General features: G+C 42.8%; 1 protein-coding gene across 1 annotated transcript; it reads left to right on the forward strand.

The window, feature by feature from the left end:
• The first annotated feature begins 15,678 nt into the window (after positions 1 to 15,678).
• Positions 15,679 to 19,069, forward strand: LOC142108404 (uncharacterized). The gene is made up of 2 exons (XM_075192026.1): positions 15,679 to 15,811; positions 16,021 to 19,069. The coding sequence occupies exons 1-2, from the start codon at positions 15,679 to 15,681 to the stop codon at positions 18,159 to 18,161; spliced, it is 2,274 nt and encodes a 757-aa protein (XP_075048127.1). The 3' UTR covers positions 18,162 to 19,069.
• Positions 19,070 to 20,875: the final 1,806 nt, after the last annotated feature.

The following is a 20,875-nucleotide window of genomic DNA, read 5'->3' on the forward strand; positions in this document are numbered from 1 at the left end:
ATAAGAACTTGTCATACCTACAGTCTGCTCAATGCTTGAATCCTCGTCAAGCAAGATGGTCTCTTTTCTTTTCTCGTTTCGAATTAATCATAACCTTCAAACCAGCTACCAAGAACAAGAAAGCTGACGCCCTATCCCGAGCTTTTGTGACGTCCTCTGACGTTGAAGAGGTTCCCAACCACTCTATACTAGACCCCAAATGTATCTCGCTGGTTGCTTCTTCCACTAAAGTGCTACCATTTGGGAAGACCCTCGTGCCTCCTACTCTTAGGAGTAAAATACTTTTGTGGTTCCATTCTTCTCGTTTTTCTGGACATGCTGGTGAACGCAAGACCTTTGAGATTCTCTCTCGAAGTTACTGGTGGCCCTCGATGAGGAGAGACGTCAAAGAGTTTGTAGCTGCTTGTGAATTGTGTTCTCAGTTTAAATCCTCCCGCAGAACTCCAGCGGGGTTGCTTCAACCACTACCCATTCCGTCCAAGCCCTGGACCCATATTAGTATGGACTTTGTTACTGATCTTCCGCCTAGTAAAAATTGTAATACTATTTGGGTAGTGGTAGACAGATTTTCGAAGATGGCTCATTTTGTCCCTTTGTCTGGTTTGCCTTCCTCGTCTACTCTGGCTGAACATTTCGTCAAAGAAATCTTTCGTATTCATGGATGTCCTTCTGAGATTGTGTCAGATAGAGGATTACAATTCGTTTCCAGATTCTGGCGGGCCCTTTGTAAAACCTTGGGCATACGATTAGCACTCTCATCTTCCTACCATCCTCAATCAAACGGACAAACTGAACGGGTCAATCAAGATCTCGAGACCTTTATAAGGATGTTCTCATCAGCCAATCAAGACAACTGGGTAGAATTGCTTCCTTGGGCTGAATTCGCTCATAACAACATGTACCATGAGTCATCTTCCAAAACTCCATTCTTTGTGGTTTACGGTCACCATCCGTCTTTTCCGGAATTTCCTGCCCTCCCTCCCACCCAAGTTCCTGCTGTCTGTTTGTCAGACCTTCAAAAATATTTGGTCTCAGGTCAGAACCTGTTTAAAGAAGACATCTGCCAAATATAAGTCTTTCGCAGATAAGAAGAGGCGGGCTATTCCACCACTGAAAATTGGAGATCGTGTCTGGTTATCTACCAAAAATATTAGTTTGAAGGTCCCATCTATGAAATTCGCTCCCCGTTTTATTGGTCCATATAGGATCATTCAAGTGATAAATCCAGTTTGTTTCAAACTTCTACTTCCTAAGAACCTTCGTATTTCCAACGCCTTCCATGTGTCCTTGCTCAAACCTCTCATCATCAACCGTTTCTCGGCTCCTCCTTCAGCACCTCAGCCAGTTCAAGTTCATCAGGAGGAAGATTTCGAGATTACTCATGTATTGGACGCAAAAATTTCGCGAGGAGTTCTTTGTTTCCTCGTTCATTGGAAGGGCTTTGGTCCTGAGGAGCGTTCATGGATCAAAGCTGAAAATCTCAACGCTCCAGCTGTTCTTAAGAAGTTTTATTCCAAAAATCCGGACAAGCCCGGTTCCAGGTGTTCTGTGCCCACCTTTAAAAGGGGGGGTACTGTCACTCACCGGACTGTGAGTGCTTCTTCCCGTGTATTTAGGAACCGTGGCCGTCCACCATCCTGAGGGTCTGCGCATGCGCAGCCCTTTCAAACCTTCAGTACCTGTCCCTTTAGTTAATTGGCTGATCAGGCAGCACCTGAGTTCCATACCTCGTTGCCTGATCTTGGAGTCTCATTCCCCATGAGCCTCTGAAGGTGTTCCTGTGTTTCCTCGTGTATTCAGCGCTGCTGATTCCTGTGGTTTCCAGACCACTTCAACTCTCCTGTGGTTTCCAGACCACTTCAACTCTCCTGTGTTTCATCGTGACTGTGTTAGCTGATTCCTATCCGCTGCCTCCGTGCACTACAGTCTTCAGACCACTTCAACTCTCCTGTGTTTCATCGTGACTGTTTAGCTGATTCCTATCCGCTGCCTCCGTGCACTACAGTCTTCAGACCACTTCAACTCTCCTGTGTTTCATCGTGACTGTTTAGCTGATTCCTATCCGCTGCCTCCGTGCACTACAGTCTTCAGCTCACCTCAACTCTCCTGTGTTTCCTCGAGACTGCACCAGCTGATTCCTATCCGCTGCTCTCCGTGCTCAACAGTTCCAGCTCAGCTCTACTCTCCCGTGTTTCATCGTGACTGCACCTGCTGATTTCTATCCGCTACCTCCGTGTACCTGCAGAGTCCTGCTGGCTGCTACCCCTCAGTTCTACTCGTGTCTGCAGCAGCTGATCCGCTCTCCCTGCTTCTCAGTGTTCCTGCCGGTGTCTACTCGCCAGTCTGCATCGGATCTACGCCTCGCTGCTTTCATCTCGTCTAGACCATCGCTACTCTTCAGGGTTCTCCAGGACTCCAGTTCTACATACTACTGCTTCCTGAGTATTTGTTGCTATCCCTGCTGGTCTACCTACCTGTGCGCTGCACCTACTTGATTACCGCTTCACCCTCCAGGGACTTCGCATCCTGCCGGCCTCCAGCCGTTCAGGTATCTCTGCACTCCTGTCTGACAGCCTGCTCCTGAACCACGGTATGCATACTTCTCATTGACTGTGCTGGTGTATTGCATATCTTGCTGGACTGAGTTGTTCTCCTCTGGAGCTTACTATCCACTGAGACTATTGCCATCATTGACTGTGTTATCTTTTGCCCGGATAGTTTCTGTGACTTTGTATTATTGCAGTGCTGTTCAGTCATTACTATATTGTGCATGTCATCGTGGATCAAGTTCAGGGTGCCCGTGTATCCTCTGTATTGCAGTCTCTCCCCGTGCTCCTCCTCACATATATATTCAGTGGTACAACTTGCTAGAGGCAGACCACTGATCCCTGTTTCCTGTGTCACCTGTTCCAGTGTCCTCTCACATAGCAGTGGTACAACTTGCTAACGCAGACCACTGACTCCCCGGATACCTCCACCTGGATTCCATTCCTTCACCTAGACAGCGGTACAACTTGCTAAACTCAGACCGCTGACTTTCATCACCTCCTCGTTGCTGTTGGACATTCCTCCTCACTATAGCAGTGGTACAACTTGCTACCACAGACCACTGACTACCCTCACGTTTCCTTTGTCCATTCAGTTCCTCGTGTACTACTACATATATATTACCAGTGCTGCTAGTCATAGACTTTCACGAGCATCTCTATCATCTGCTGTCTCCTGTTCCGTGATCACCCCGCTACCAGAGTACCATATTACCATCTATACTGCTCTGGTAAGCCCATCACCTGGTGATCCCTGGGTAAAGACTCCTAGTGCCCGTGACAATAGATTAGCAGTACTATTAAGATATGACTCCTACATAAATATCACTGTGTGATATCTGCCCTTTTTTGAGAGCAGAGTGTTACATTGATCATTATGCATATTAATTTGTGCGAAAATCTCAATAGCGGGATGTTGCATGTGGAGAGACTCTATTTGTGTTTCCAAATTAGAGCTTTTCAGAGCACAAATTTTCCAGTGAGTGGAAATAGAGAACCAGTAATACTGGCTTTTTCAGCCTCCTATACTATTCTGGGCTCTATTTCATATGTTACATTTAGGCTAAAGTACTCAGTGGTAGAGTCCCGATCTTCTGGGTTATCAAGTTGTTGAGTAGAGTTGTCTCTGTTCCAATTAAACTGATGTGGCTTATGTTTTATGAAAGAAGTAGATATTCTCCAGAGTAATCCGCCCAGGAGAACGACATAACCCCAGTACCATGGATTTTTTTTTTGCATGAGTAAGCCAGAAACATACAGCATGTCCATATGAAGACAGATACGATGTTGACGGAGTCATGTGTGCAGTCTCTGGCTGTGGAGTTCTAGAGGCGCCATGTTTCATAAAGAGTGTGAAGGGCCAATAGGGATGCCATGTTCTTATACTCTCTGGTGGGCTGAGATTTATCTAGCTTTAGATCTTGGGTTACATTAATATCTCCTAGGATCAGATGACACTTCGCATAATGTGGTTATACATCTTATTGAGGAAGGTGACTGGTTCTGATGTGGAACGTAGGCAGATACTACTGTCTTGGATCAGAGAGAACCTATAACTATGAGGTATCGTCCCTCTGGGTTAGTTATATAATGGAGTGTGGGAAAAGGAACATTTCTACGGCTCCCAGGACAATGAAGCGCTTTTTAGGGGAATTTAAATCATTCAAATTGATGCATAAAACCTTCAAAGTCATGACATTATGAGTGTGAGAAGCCTGTCAAAAGCTCGGCATGAGTGACAAAGTTGGGAGGGCAGAAGAAATGGGAGTGAAGGAAAAACTTAATAAAATTAGGAGATGGGAAGGAAGAGAGTTCCCAGAGGGGTGATAGTCTGACCTAGGTAATACATTAGAGGGGCCTGTGGGGGTGCATAGTAGGGTCTGAAAATTACAAAGACAATAGAGGTAGGGAAGGAAACAAAAGAAAGGTTAGGAGGACAAGGCTGTGGGTGGCAAAGGAATTTTCCTAAGATGGAATTAGGGATTTAGAGAGAGAGAAGTCAATCAAAGAGGAGGTGAACAACAAATGATTCACAAAAACCTCTACAACTTGAAGAACCACAGTCAAAACTGCAAAAAGAGTCATCTAGTCTGATAAAGTCTTCATTTGGTGATAAGGGGTCAATCTGCAATGAATATCAAGAAACAGTAAACACAACAAGAGAAAAGTAGCTCGTCCAGCTTCCGAAAAGTGCCACTGAGCTCTAGGATGGACACATCCTGAGAGATTTTTCTTCAGTTTTGAAGGGCAGACGACATAATTAGGCCTTTGTCCTATTAGGAACTGGATAGCAGATCCCTGCTTGCGCCTGTGAAACAGGAAAAAATTAAGAATATGTCTCTCATGTTAAAAAGATGATTCCGACAAGGAGGCGTCCTGAATGAGATTTGGAGGACCGAGTTGTCCACAATAAGTGGAGTTATTCAAGTGGGGAGAGTCGTTTTGCAAAGTTCTGCGACCCACTATTTGCCATTCAGACTGTGGAGGCTTTTGGTGTTTCATTGATGAAGATCCTCGCTAAAGGCTGCTGACCTGGGATCCAATTTAGAGAGGATGGTTTGCGTTTAAATTTCTGACTTACCATACAGAGTTTTAGTGTATGTTAGCACTTGAAGAGTTGCTAAGAGAAACACCATTTATATTTGTAGTTAGAAGCTCTTAGGATTTTGGTGATCCTCTGCAGTTCATGTCTCTTTTGAATTGTTAAAGGTGCCAGATCTTGGAAAACTTGTGAGCGACACAGCTTGTCCCATCTTATTTTCAAGGTTGTTGTTTCTAGATACAAGAAACGTAATTTCCAATATTTTATTGTTTTTTAAAAGAAATTTGTCCGTGTCTGGTTGAGTGATTTTCTCGCTGTGTTGAGACATGACCGTTTAGTAAGAATTGGGATGCTCAGGTTGTGAGAGACAGGAACAGAAGGTGGGATTTTCGTGATGAGATGGAATGTATGATAACTATTCCTCAATAATGTCACACTCTCATCGGTCATAGCTTAACTAATCTGAAGCCAACCTGGGGCTGTGAGCAGGTAAGTAGATGATCAGCTTTGTGGATTTATAGAACTTGGTGTTTGTAGTGCCGGCATTCTAAGTGCAAATGCCTTTAACATGACTCTGGTTGTTGATGGTTATAAACTGTTATACATGAATAGTTGAGCCTTTACATATATGTAGAACACGTTGAATTAAGGGAGTGTATTGCTGTCGTGTAAGTGCCCAGCTAATGTGGAAGCCTTGCTCTGATGAGCCCTTGTCCTAAATTTAGATCCATAAGAAATGCATCTACAGGGACAACGTTAGGGGCATGCTTAGATCTTTAGAAGTGCTCTGCTGCCCCAAGAAGTAGGGTGTTGTGTGAAAGTCACTTATCGGTCTTATGAAGCTGGATCAGAGAAACTGCTGAGAAACACTGAATAGGGCTCTATGGCCCATTCACTAGGGGCCTCATGTAGAGTTGGACTCACCTTGCTTCCACAACTTAGATGTAAAATACTCCTGTCACGAGCCTCGACGGTACGCCGCATCCTGGCGCAATCTAGCAGCCGGGCACGTGCATTGGTTACAATGTACTGTTTTTTTTTCCTTGAGCTTATCTTTGTGGCATAGAGTAGGAGGGTGTAGGGACATCCTCCAACACCAGGGGGAGCTCTCCTATGATTTAAATTGGTTAGTTTATATATTTATACATGTTCCTGGTTTATGTTATTATCTATGCCAGTTCTAAGCTAGTAAATTATTTAGCAGCCTCCTGAGGCTGATTGTCAGCCCTGTCCTCCTCTTTTCTGATTGGCCCATCAAAGTATTTAAGGCAGGGAGTTCTTAGCCTCACTGCCGGTTATAGCGTCCAGTTCCCTGTCTGCTAACCTGCTCCTGTGCTGTTTGGTGTATACCTTCTGGATTGAATTTCTGTGTATGACCCCTGCCTGTACCTTGGACCCTGCCTGTGATCCTGACCTTTGGCGTGTTACCTGTTTTTTCTGCTTGCTAGTGACCTCTGACCGCTACTTTCGTCTGACCATCCGCTGCCATCTACGCTGCCTCCTGGCCTGCCGCAACGGTTTTGTATTACAAACTTACACTACATCTGGAGTTACGTCCTGGGGGCATCTGAGTACCGATGAGCGTATAAAGCTCTATGGGAAAGGCGGCTGCTAAAGGTGAAGACCTCCGGAAAACTAGTTCTGTGAGTTTGTGAACAGACCGTCAGCGTAACAACTCCCCCCAAAAAGACTTATTTTACATTGTATGAACAGCTGAAAGTGTCATGAAATACTCTGCATACTACTTAAAATGCAGCTCTTTATCATACCCAAATGGCTGTACCTCTTTCAAACCCTGCCAGTTTCTGTCCCTGCCACCCTCCTATCCAACATCCAGAAGGCCCTTACTCGGTTTATCTGGAATCGTACGCCTCCACGGGTATCGGTAGCTGTCCTGAAGAAACCTATCCCCGGTGGTAGTAGGGGCCTACCCGATATTCAGATGTAAAACCTGGCCTCCCACTTCTCCCAAACTGTTGCATCCTATGCCCCCTCAGGTTCTATGTCATGGCTCGACCTGGAGGCGGAGCATACTGCCCTCCCTGATTTGACCCCACTCTGGGGCCTACCCCCTATACATCGCCCTTCACCCTCTAAACTCCTTCCCACCACTAAATTTGACATTAAGATTTGGGATTCCTATTCCTTCAAATTAAAGCTTACATCTGCCCTCTGTCCTCTGACCCCCATCTGGTTTAATCCCATATTTCCTCCCGGCCTCTCTAGATTGAGACACCGTCTCTGGACTGAGGCTGGACTTAAATTTCCATCAGACTTCTCGAAACAAGGCCCGTGGCTTCCACTGGCTGAGCTCCAGTCCCACTCCCCAGACCGGACGCTTAGCCCCTTTGAGTCCTTTCAAATCAGCCATTTTTTGTGATCCCTGCCACCCAAATTTACACTGCGTCCCCTCACTCCATTTGAGAACCTATTCAAACTCCACCCCATGTCCAAAGGCATGATATCACAGCTTTATAGTATCTTTCTTGACTCCACTCGTCACCTTCAGCTCCCCCATGAGATTGAATGGGAGAGAGATCTCGGCCCTCCGCCGGATGAGGAAGCCTGAGAGGACATGAGACTGGGGATAGCTAAAAGCTCTATATCGACCAGACTAAAAGAAACATCCTATAAAATTTACTATCGCTGGTATTATACCCCCACTCGACTTCATGCAATGTTCCCCTCCTCTTCGCCTGACTGCTGGCGGGGATGTGGCCACAGGGGTTCTATGATACATATCTGGAGGACTTGTCCAATTATTACTCCCTTCTGGGATGCGATCCATGGCTTCATCAATACCTTATTTGAGACTCCCGTTGCGAAAGACACTTGGATCTTTCTCCTTTGTTACCCTCCCCCGGATCTTGATAAATTCTCAAAAAAACTGACAGCGCTAATCCTCACAGCCGCCAAATCTCTCATTGCCCTCAACTGGAAGCGCAGCACTTCTCCTTCTTTATCGGCCCTTAAAAAACAAATTTGGAATGTGGCAGCAATGGAAGAGATTACTTACCACCTACACGAAAGAGGTTACGCTTTTAGCCAAGTCTGGGCTCCATGGCAAATGGCAGCAAGCGCGTTTACCTTTGACACTTAAGTTCCACGCGGAGGCCCATGTGTGGTGAGTGGGGCCCTGCTCCTGCTCTACCAACCTTTGAGCTTCTAACACACGTTCATTACCTTTTCTCTGACCGCACTCTTGTCTATCTTTTGTGGTCTTCCTTCTTCCCTTACCCCTCCTACTCCTATACCCCCCCCCCCCCCCCCCGAAACCTATTTTGACATTGTCTGGTTTATGTAAGGTAAAGCCAAAAAAAAAAAAAAAAACTGGTCAGTTTACATCTTAAGTTCCCTGTGGATGTCATTCCTGAACTTCATTACAATGTAAATGTCTTCTTATGTACACATTGTAACTTTCAGATTTTGTATCCTGTATGCCTTGTATTGCTTGACCATTTAAAATAAAGAATTATAAAAAAAAATAAAAATGCAGCTCATTAGTTAGAGCAGTAATAGCTGGGGATGGATTTTTGGGTAATTTTAACCTCTATGTACGTAATTTTAACCTCTAGGTACGTAATGCTCCATTTTACCCATTTCTACTCCAGGAGGGGTGAGCAATACTTGGTACAGGGCTACTGACTTTTCTAGATTCCCAGAGAGGCCAGATATTATGCCGTACGCCTTGATTTTGTTGAGGATGCAATGATTGAGCCAGGTTTGATATGGAAGGACGTCTGCAAAGGCAGAAATGTTCATTTTTGCGGTTTCCTATACAGATGCCTTTAAAATTATATCATTGTTTTAAGATAATTGGTAAAGGATCAATGACAATTTCAATAAAAGTGGTGACAATGTGTTCCGCTGTACATATCTAACCTATCACTTGCAGTCTGGAGATTCTCAGATTTTTTGCCAATCATAGTCCTGATTATCTTGAGAGTTCATTAATTTCTTCCATGCAGGTTGGGGACATCACAATGAGTTTCTCACTCTGCTCTGAGATGTCATGGTCCCGAAGAGGGGGTGAATAATGTGCAGGATTGTTGGTAGTTTGCCTCTGCGTGTCCATCTTAGAAGGAGTTAATTGAAGTGAAGCTCTGGACGAGGAAGGCTTGTCAAGGAATTTTCCCATAATCCTCGTCTCTCCAGGGCCAGTGAATTTGCGGTCAGCCAAGCAAATATTAATGATAAAGTGTGTGACATATAAAAGATATAGTATGAAATAAACCTGGAATAGACCAGACCCCTTGTAGGAAAAAGATAATGTTACATTTTAAATGCTTTTTATTACATTTTAGAATTATATTTAATATATTAAATATTTAATGGTAGTTGTAAAAGGACCTGTGGTAGCGCCTTACATGCGCACACTGTCCCCTTATTCTGTTCTTAGATACACTCGCTATAAAACTCGCACTTTTATGCACTTTTCCTTACACAGTGTTGCCTTACTCAGTCTTTTGACCACACTAAATAACACAAGCTTTACACAACTATTTATCCAATAACCACTGTATCTCAGCAGTACTTCACAGTATATATTTGTTATAAATAACCAATACTCACAACATATGTATGTATTTAAATCAAAGTATTTTACTGTTAACACAGATTAGCTTGTATTCACAGTTCACACATATATCATAACGTTGTTCAACATAACATAGTCTATCAATATAACATTATCCCTAGGTTCACCACCGTTGTTCCTTACACTATCCTTGATTTACATATGTATTTTTGATAAGAATCAGTATTTATAATATTGATTTAACTGTCGCAGATATCAGACAATAGCTACACAGTTATATGTATATAAATAGTTAAATCCACATTACAAATACACATATAGCTTTATGGATATATATATTAACGATACTTATCAAGTCCTTGTATCCTGGATCTGATTCTTTATCTGCAGTGTAGGGAACGTTCCTGGTGCATGGAATCCTTTCTTGTAGCTTAGTGTAGGTTTTCTGTAATATAATGTGTATATATATTTTCTGTAGTGTAGTGTAATGTATCTTTTCTGTAGTGTAGTGTAATCCTATAGAATAGTATAGTGTAATATATATATCTTTTTTGCAGTGTAGTGTGTCCCTATTAGTGTAGTGTTCCTATTAACCCTTTCCTGTAGTGTAGTGCTCATTGTCCAGGGGCAGGCAGGCAGGCAGCAAGAGAGAGGGGGGAGTCCCGGGTCTGGACTTTTATAGTCCAGACCTGGAATCTCCCAGCCTCCCCAGCAGCAGCGTGTGTGTGGTGATTCACTACACACACACGTGGAGCTTCCTGTGTGTCCAGGGGTGATGACATCATGGCCCCTGGCGATTCTTCCCACCGTGTATGTGCCGACTTGAGTCAGCACACACAGAGGGGATTCTACTAGAGTCGCTCATGCGCAGTTGTACCCGGTACGTGCACGCGCCTGCCTGCAACCCGCGGCTCCCCCTTCACAGTAGTCTCACTAAAGAATTATTAAAGGAAGTGTGAAAATGGGTAAGAAGGGAATGCAGAAGCAGCCCAGTGCTGGACACCAGGAGAAGAGACCGTCTGGTTAGGTTCAGTAATTTAAGAAGTTGTACTATGTGTACACTTTACACTGTTCACATATTTAAGGTCAGTAATATGAACATATCCGAAACAAAGGGCATAAAAAAAAGACTTTAGTAACAGTCTTCTTACAGAACTTGTATTGGGTCGGATGTTGATGATGGTTCAATGTCTAGCCGGCTACTAAATTTTCTAAGTACATTGTTTTTACATATTTTTTCCTTGATTCCTTTTTATAATTAGGACTGTATATGAAAGACAATCCCCTTATACTTCTAGTAGTCAGATTTGGACTTCTAGTAGTCAGATTTGGACAGCTATTACAGGCTTATTAGTGTACAATATGGCTGCTTATTGCTGACTGTTTGGTTCTTGGAAACTCCGTGATGAGGAGGACGGGTGACCGCTTGTATTTTTGAGTCCGTAGTATAAAGAACAAACAACCACCGTCCAGATGGCTGCCAGGTGTGCTCCAAATACACGTTTAGGTTTCCTTTAAGTTATTTCTCTTTAGAGTGTGTGCAAAAACCACAGTTAGCACTCACCACACTCGGTTCCGGTAGTTCGGCGTGCTGTGATACGTCTTTCATGGGGACACTGTAATTGTGGCTTCATGGGATACAGCTCACCAGAGCTCCAGTGTGAATCACTGAGTGTGTGGCTTCACCACGGCGCTGAGGGAGTTCTTCCTATATTCTCCTAGGAGACAATGAGACTGGAAGGGATGAAGAAGAAACTCTTCATATGTCGCCTTTTCTATGAAGCTTTGCCGGGGGTGGTTGGTTCTTTACTGATGCTCAGCGCCCACTTATAGAGGTTCAGGTTTGGGATCTGGGGAACACATCTCAGCTCCACAGATGGATGAAATAAAGCCTTGCAGAGATTCTGCTTGCACCTTGCTCTGCAATATCGGGTCTGACAGGTGAAGCAGGAACAATGTGTCTTGCCAGGTACGGAGGTCCATAGGAGGATGGGAGCAGGGTGAAGGCAGGTTTGCCCCTTATCAGGCTGGAACAAGATCAGTACTTTCCAACCACAAGCTGATGTAGCTCAATCAATTTTTTTTTCCTGCAGCTGGTGAGTTAGGACACAAATCAATATCCAATAGTAACCGAAACTCTGGTTTTCGGTACTTAGAAATTACCGATAGTTTCAGGTTGCACTGGGAGGTAGATGTGTCAGTGAGTAATGGAATCCAGTCCTATCTCAAGTCACCAGGCACCCTTTCGGTGTGCACCAGCTAGGAATAACCGTAGCTGGGCCAAGTCACGTCTGCAATGCTCAGTTTCGTCCACTCTTGCTGGTGGAAGCGGAAATGTGGGATTACACTGTTGGGCTCCCCCAATGACTCGGGCAAGGTTTTTCAAACACCCAACTTTCTTTATATTACACCAAGTTGTGGTATAATTCTGATGGGTTTTCAGGTCTGATGGGTTTTATTTTTTAACACACGAGCACGTACCTAGACTAGCTTCCCTTCTGGTGCTCCACATTTGTGTTTATTTAGGTGTAGCCCGCACTATCTTTTGTGGCCATTAGGTTCAGTCAGATCTTCTATAGAAACAATTATATTACAGTTTTTATAGCATCATTTTGTGTTTGTGAGTACAGCAATATCGCCTTACAGGTGTTACACAGGGCGTTATCTGTTACATGAGGACATCTACAACATATACACACTGATATGCTACATAAAGTTTACCTTTATATAAGTTATATCACACTATACACAAAGTGTTGTAGTGGGTAAAGAATGTTTAATTCTTGGTATGTTTTTATATTATAGTTTATTCTTCCCATGATCCTCTCTGGCTCACAGGATGGTGACCATTCTCACTCTGGTACTTTCTGCTCTGCCTCAGTCGTCTCCCCCTGAACAGCTGTAAATGAGCAGCAGGTAGACAGTCTCAGATAGAAGTATCAGTCCCACAATCTTCACAGATGTTGGGATATATTAAATTGTCCACTGTATGTTGTTTCTTGGTATCACTAAATGAGACTTTAAGATTTACAGCTCTTGCTGAATGTTTAGATGTCACAAAGTTTTACAATTTAGGGATTTCCATTATCCTGTAGTTTTTTTCTGAATGTGCAAAAAAGACAAGAAGTACTTATTTTATAAATATAACCCCTGTCCTACATGCACGGTCTATTAGAGTGTATATAGCGCTTACCTCACCTACTATCTTCCATAGGTCCATTCTGAGTCTTCTGTCTACTTTAAGCCCTCACTTCAAACTGCATTGATTTGTTCAAGCAGATGATACATCCATGGAGGGGCTGCAGATAGAGAACTCAGATAGGTGGGCCCACGGATGTCTGGAGCTGCAGGAGATGTGTACACTCTACTTTCCTGTATATAGGAAACAAGCCCCCCCAAAATTCCTTAAATGTGGAGCTTCATTTACCTTGATGTATCTCTCAGTGCTCAGGATTACACAGTAGTGATAAAGAGATCTACTGAACGTGTGACGCCGATACTGTGTTTTTCAGGAGTATTAAGTAGGACCCAGCACCCCATCACAGTGCCTGAATATCACTCGCTGATTTATCAGAAAGTCATTGACCAGAATGTCCAGAAACTGACCACACAGATCATTCAGCTGCTGACTGGAGAGGTGACTGCTGGGAATGGGACATTATACAGTAACACCAGGGGATGTGTCTGGATGATGACTGTGTCATTGTGTGTGTTAGGTTCCTACAAGGTGTCGGGTTGAGTGGGAGAAGTCTGAAAAAGTTTTTAGGAAGACGCAAGGATGGAGAATCACCGGCCCGTCACATCACTGGGTAAGAGGAGACTTTTATTTCTTGTAACGGAGAGAGCAGTTTTTATGGCAACCAATATACTCCTCATCTGTTCATCACATATAAGCAATGTAATCAGACACTGTGTGTTTCCTACAGATGGATCCAGTAACAGAAATACCCCAGAGAGATATCTCCATCCTCATTATTCACAGGATTGTACAGGGACAAATTCCAGTATCCCACAGGAGTATCAGGTAGATGACATTTTAAGGTCTCAACAAATCCCAAAATTCCCAAATGAATTCTCAATATATGATCTGTTAAAAAGCTTTGTGGATCTTATACACACAGCAATTTTATAGCAATTTAATAAATCATATTATTAATTTTGATATTATTATTGTTTTGTGGGCTAATAAGGATGATGTTCTGACTGATATTAAAGTAGAATTTATAGAGGGAGAAGAAGAGACGTATGTGAGGGGTGATCAGCAGTGTAAGGAGGAGGAAATCCCTACAGATATCAGCACAGGTGAGTAATAAACACTTATTACAGAAGAGTCAGGTATTCACCTTATTTAGTCACTTTAATAGTCATAAATGTTGCATCCTCCTCTGTCATTGCAAAATAATGAGGATAAAGTATCTGCCCAATGGAACAGTCAGGAGCCTTCAGCTCCTGTTAGACTCCTGCTCACATCATCGTATTGTGTCTTACCAGCCCAGAGATCTGACCAGTCTCCTCCTCATATCATATCATTGTGTGCTACCAGCCCAGAGATCTGACCAGTCTCCTCACATCATATCATTGTGTGCTACCAGCCCAGAGATCTGACCAGTCTCCTGCTCACATCATATCACTGTGTGCTACCAGCCCAGAGATCTGACCAGTCTCCTCCTCACATCATATCATTGTGTGCTACCAGCCCAGAGATCTGACCAGTCTCCTCCTCACATCATATCACTGTGTGCTACCAGCCCAGAGATCTGACCAGTCTCCTCCTCACATCATATCACTGTGTGCTACCAGCCCAGAGATCTGACCAGTCTCCTCCTCACATCATATCATTGTGTGCTACCAGCCCAGAGATCTGACCAGTCTCCTTGTTACATCATATCACTGTGTGCTACCAGCCCAGAGATCTGACCAGTCTCCTCCTCACATCATATCATTGTGTGCTACCAGCCCAGAGATCTGACCAGTCTCCTCGTTACATCATATCACTGTGTGCTACCAGCCCAGAGATCTGACCAGTCTCCTCCTCACATCATATCATTGTGTGCTACCAGCCCAGAGATCTGACCAGTCTCCTGTTCACATCATATCATTGCGTGTTACCAGCCCAGAGATCTGACCAGTCTCCTCGTTACATCATATCACTGTGTGCTACCAGCCCAGAGATCTGACCAGTCTCCTCCTCACATCATATCATTGTGTGCTACCAGCCCAGAGATCTGACCAGTCTCCTCCTCACATCATATCACTGTGTGCTACCAGCCCAGAGATCTGACCAGTCTCCTCCTCACATCATATCATTGTGTGCTACCAGCCCAGAGATCTGACCAGTCTCCTGTTCACATCATATCATTGTGTGCTACCAGCCCAGAGATCTGACCAGTCTCCTCCTCACATCATATCACTGTGTGCTACCAGCCCAGAGATCTGACCAGTCTCCTCCTCACATCATATCACTGTGTGCTACCAGCCCAGAGATCTGACCAGTCTCCTCCTCACACTGTCTGTTGTATCTCATGGGATGTCAGAATGAAAAGAATCCATAAATTAACCCATGAATCTCCTGTACAGTATATCCGGTGGTACTACCCATAATCCTCTCTATACCACCACATGTTATTAATCATTATCTTCCGTGTGTAATAATCCAGGAATAATTTATCCTCGGCTGTATATTAACACTGTAATAATGCAAAATATGAGATTATTCCCCTCCCTCTAGGATCCACCTTCTGACACACATGGAACTATAAACACACACCCGTCATTGCACAGTAGGACCCCTCCAATCTATTTTCTTGGATGCTCTTCATCTGCTGATCTGACTCTTTACCCTGCTCTGCCCTTGTACTTTACTTTGTGCCGTTACCCATCTGTGTCCTGCTCCATTCTCCTACTGTGTCCTCATGTTCTTTGCTCTTTGTAATGGTGTGAGACCTAAGTCTGGTGTAAACACATATCGAGGACTCGCTGCTAATTTAACCCAAGTCTACCCTACTTTTGAGGCTCCAGTGTATGTGTGTGTGAGGGCAGAGTCTAGCTGGACAATGTCACTGGCTAATGAGGCTTCCTGTCCTAGGATGCTGGCTAGGCATTGTGTAAAGTCTGCATTTTGGCTGAAGTTGTCCAATCTGGATACAATCTGCCTGTCACTGTGGCTGGGTCTGTGCAATGTGCTCGGTAATGCATTTTTTTTTAATCTCTTTATTTTCGACAACAAGTACGGTAAGACTGGTAATGCAGTTTTTAATCGCAAATAATTATTTGTGGTTTTTAAATTGAAATTAAACAGATGGACATTTTAACTCACTCATGAAAATGTTGGGCATTATAAAACTTTTAATCAGTGTAAAGTAACATCTGTTTCCATATATTTATTCTATTTCCAGCAGATGGATGCAAACACAGGAATATCTCAGAGGGAACATTTATTTTATCTACAGCTTGTGAGATAGAAGATAACATCACACAAGATTCTTCAGGAGAGAACCCAATTACCCTAAGTATACATCCAATACTTCACAGAGCAGATAAATCATCTGATCCCTCTAATCATGAGGAATATTCTCCTGATAACACAGATATTGTTACACATAGTACAGCTCAAACAGATACTATATTTCTATGTTCTGAGGGTGAGAAATGCTTTATGGTTAAATCATCTCTTCAACAACATCCGAGACCTCACTCAAGTATGAAACCATTTCCATGTTCTGAGTGTGGGAAATGTTTTACAGACATATCAAAACTTATTAGACATCGGAGAATTCACACAGGTGTGAGACCATTTCCATGTCCTGAGTGTGGGAAATGTTTTACACGGAAATCAAGTCTTCTTGACCATCAGACAACTCACACAGGTGAGAAACCATTTCCATGTTCTGAGTGTGAGAAATCTTTTACATATAAATCAAAACTTATTCTGCATCAGAGAACTCACACAGGTGTGAAACCATTTCCATGTCCTGAGTGTGGGAAATGTTTTACACGGAAATCAAATCTTCTTGAACATCAGGCAACTCACACAGGTGTGAAACCATTTCGATGTTCTGAGTGTGGGAAATGTTTTACAAGGAAATCAAGTCTTGTTGGACATCGGAGAATTCACACAGGTGAGAAACCATTTCCATGTTCTGAGTGTGGGAAATGTTTTACATATAAATCAAAACTTATTCTGCATCAGAGAACTCACACAGGTGTGAAACCATTTCCATGTCCTGAGTGGGGGAAATGTTTTACACGGAAATCAAATCTTCTTGAACATCAGGCAACTGACACTGGTGTGAAACCATTTCAATGTTCTGAGTGTTGGAAATGTTTTACGAAGAAATCAAGTCTTGTTGGACATCGGAGAATTCACACAGATGTGAAACCATTTCCATGTTCTGAGTGTGGGAAATGTTTTACAAAGAAGTCAAAGCTTCTTGAACATCAGAGAACTCACACAGGTGTGAAACCATTTCCATGTTCTGAGTGTGAGAAATGTTTTACACAGAAATCAAATCTTCTTGAACACCAGAGAACTCACACAGGTGTGAGACCATTTTCATGTTCTGAGTGTGGGAAATGTTTTACACGGAAATCAAAGCTTCTTGAACATCAGACAACTCACACAGCTGTGGAACCATTTCCATGTTCTGAGTGTGGTAAATCTTTTACATATAAATCACGTCTTCTTGATCATCAGAGAATTCACACAGGTGTGAAAGCATTTCCATGTTCTGAGTGTGGGAAATATTTTACACAGAAATCAAAACTTATTCTGCATCAGAGAACTCACACAGGTGTGAAAGCATTTCCATGTTCTGAGTGTGGGAAATGTTTTACACAGAAATCAAGTCTTGTTGCACATCAAAGAATCCACACAGGTGTGAGACCATTTCCATGTTCTGAGTGTGGGAAATGTTTTATACGGAAATCAAGTCTTCTTGAACATCAGACAACTCACACAGGTGTGAAACCATTTCCATGTTCTGAGTGTGGGAAATATTTTACACAGAAATCAAATCTTCTTGAACATCAGAAAACTCACACAGGTGTGAAACCATTTCCATGTTCTGAGTGTGGGAAATGTTTTACAAATAAATCAAATCTTATTCTACATCAGAGAACTCACACAGGTGTGAAACCATTTCCATGTTCGGAGTGTGGGAAATGCTTTACAAAGAAATCAAGACTTATTTTACATCAGAGAACTCACACAGGTGTGAAACCATTTTTATGTTCTGAGTGTGGGAAATGTTTTACACAGAAATCAGTTCTTGTTGCACATCAGAGAACTCACACAGGTGAGAAACCGTTTCCATGTTCTGAGTGTGGAAAATGTTTTACAAAGAAATCATATCTTGATGGACATCAAAGAATCCACACAGGTGTGCAACCATTTCCATGCTCCGACTGTGAGAAATGTTTTACACAGAATTCACGTCTTGTTAAACATCAGAAAATTCACACAAGAGAAAAACATGGGGCAGGGACTGATGTGAATGTGTTCTCTGTAGAGCGCTGTGGAATTAGTGGCGCTATATAAATAAATAGATGATGATATGAAACAATGCTGCTGCAATACTTCAAAATATTGGAAACACAATTGATATTAATAATTAAAATTTAACTAATGGACAGTAAATATATATACTTTCATACGGTTTTATCAATCAACTAATCAAAAGGGGTGTAACAAAACATTCTGTTGTCTAAGTACATAAAATACCATATCAAAGGTATTTTTCTACATTTGTCCTAAGTATACATACATTATAAGTAACATACAACATCTCAGTTCTTCAATACTTTTGTTGCTGAATGTAGTGTAGGTGCACTCATGTACTTTGTATTGTGCCAGGATGTGAAAAAGAGATTTTGTTTTGCAGTGTGAGGTGTTTAAATGAGGTTCCAACGTTGTGGAGTCTATATATTCACTGGGACCTTCCCACTGTAGCAGGTGTCTACAGGGCCTGTATCTTTCTTACAAAAGGATTTTACTTTTAGGCATGTTTAGAGGTGATGGAGGTCAGGCTTATATTTTTAAATGTGCTTTTCTCACACCCTCCAGTGTGTGTATGTATATTGTGGCAAAGAGGGATATTTGCCACAGTTCCCTGTAAGGGAACATGTAGGAACACAGTCTGCAGCAGCAGGCTGCAGACAGGGTTAAGTTTTCCCTAGGTTCCTCTCTTAGCACACACACACAGGTGTTCCACATGGGTGTGATTGGTTTGCCATGATTTGTTGTAGTGCTTGGGGTGGAGGATAAAGACACTGTCTGTGTGGGTGGGACCACTGATGCCAGTAAGTGGCCGGCGAGCAGACAGGGAAGTAATGTCTAGCCAGATGTAGGTGGTGGGGATTTTCGTGTACTGATACTGGATATGATGCTGTACCAGCATTGGAGCTGTTTTACCATCCTGACAACTGCTAATAAACAGCTAAATGGTTCAGCATTCCTGTGTCTGATTCCTGTGAATGCTGCACTTTCTCACAATATATATATATAATGTTTGTTCAATATATAATAAAAACTTTCAAACACACAAATGTGACACGTAGTAATTATAGCCCTGATGTCCCTTAACTGATGATTTAGGCCATAGATGAGGCAGGCATGAGTAGTATTTTTGGAGGAAAATGTAAAAGTTAACTTTAACTAAGTGTGTGGTCTTAAAACAGAAGGCAGGAATTAGAGTTGTAGGACAATCACGCTTAGCTGGATGAAGACCGTGCACTATGACAGTGCATATATGGACATGACATGTAACTATGTGGTCAGTGCACAAATCGGGTAATAAAGTCTATAATTACCAACCAAGCTGACTTCTTGTTTTTCTTTAGATTATTTAAACTAAAGGAAAAAGGTGAAAAGGAAAGAAGAGAACATCTGGTAAGGGGGATATCCTGTATAAAGTATGGAGGGGACAGTGAGTGTGTTGGGGGGATGTTGGTTGGCAATATATGATCTATAATTTTACTATTCTCTATAATGGTCTGCGAACAGCTTCCTATATTGTGTCATCTCCTGTTGTCCACCTACCCTCTGCCATTATCACTTAGGGGGAATTCAATTGACATGTTATGACAACCAGTGCAGCATAAACTTATAGAACAGGGAGCTGAGGGCTTCACCTTTAGCAGCCGCCTTTCCCTGAGAGACTGGTTATGCTCACAGGTACTCAGATGCCCCCAGGTCTTAAACTCAAAGTAGTATAAGTTTATACTCACACGGCTGCGCACAGGTACAGGAGGTAACACACGGAACAGGTAGGCCAGCGATCTGCAGACTGGACGGAGCACCGGAGATGTCAGGTACCAGCAGGGTCAGGGTCACAGGCAATGTTTCAGACTCCGGGTACAGGCAATAGGTCAAGGTCACAGGCAATGGTTCAGAATCCGGGGACAGGCAAGGTCATACACAGGTAATCAATCCAAAGGTTTTAAAACATAACAATAGCTGGAGCAGGCAGCAGTACTAGAAACAGGACGCTATAACCGGCAGGCTAGACCCTCCCTGCCTTTTACACTGGAGCCAACCAATCAGGGCATATCCCTGCAACAACAAACAGGCAGGTTAAATTACATTAAAGAGACCTAATTAGCCCACGAAAGTGGCGATTTCAGCGGTCGGGGCCGTGAAACAGGAAGTGACGTCCCGGTCGCCATAGCGTCGGCCGGGACGCCAGAGGGAGCAGGAAGTGAGTCACGGCGGTGCCCGTGGTCGCCGCGGCTCGTAACATGACAGCAGTGTTTTATTTATTTTTTGCAATGTTAACAAATTAAAATTACCCGTGCGAGATTGGACCCGTGGGCGCGACTGTTTTTAGGTACCTCAGCGTAAAAAAATTGTGCTATTCAATTTAAATACAGGTAATGCCCCCCCCCCCCCTGCTGAGTGAAGGGGAGGGCTTAATGCGGTCATCTATGGTAAAAGAAATGCATTGGAATACATTTGTATTGTATTACACAACCTTCTATTTTATAATATCTACATGTAGTACTTTTTTTTTTTTACTATACAATTATCTATACCATGACAAAACTAATTAGTACATACATATATCAATTAGTGATTATTGGTTTTTTTACATGATTTTTGTAAAAAAAAAAAATCACCTTTTCCATGTTATGTATTACTGAGAAACATATTTTTTCTTCTATTACATTATTACATAATATCAATAGTTTTCTTATGTTTTTATTTGTTTGCACAGTCATGAGAGGTGTGAGATAGAATTGGCGATTTGACAGGTT

The sequence above is a fragment of the Mixophyes fleayi genome, chromosome 12, assembly GCF_038048845.1.
Source record: "Mixophyes fleayi isolate aMixFle1 chromosome 12, aMixFle1.hap1, whole genome shotgun sequence".
NCBI classification, from domain to species: domain Eukaryota; kingdom Metazoa; phylum Chordata; class Amphibia; order Anura; family Limnodynastidae; genus Mixophyes; species Mixophyes fleayi.

Excerpts from the sequence above, each read along its gene's own strand:
- LOC142108404 (XM_075192026.1), top strand. The coding sequence starts at position 15,679 with ATGTCACTGGCTAATGAGGCTTCCTGTCCTAGGATGCTGGCTAGGCAT. Across the intron at positions 15,812-16,020 it reads GGGTCTGTGCAATGTGCTCG|CAGATGGATGCAAACACAGG; the intron begins GTAATGCATTTT and ends TTCTATTTCCAG.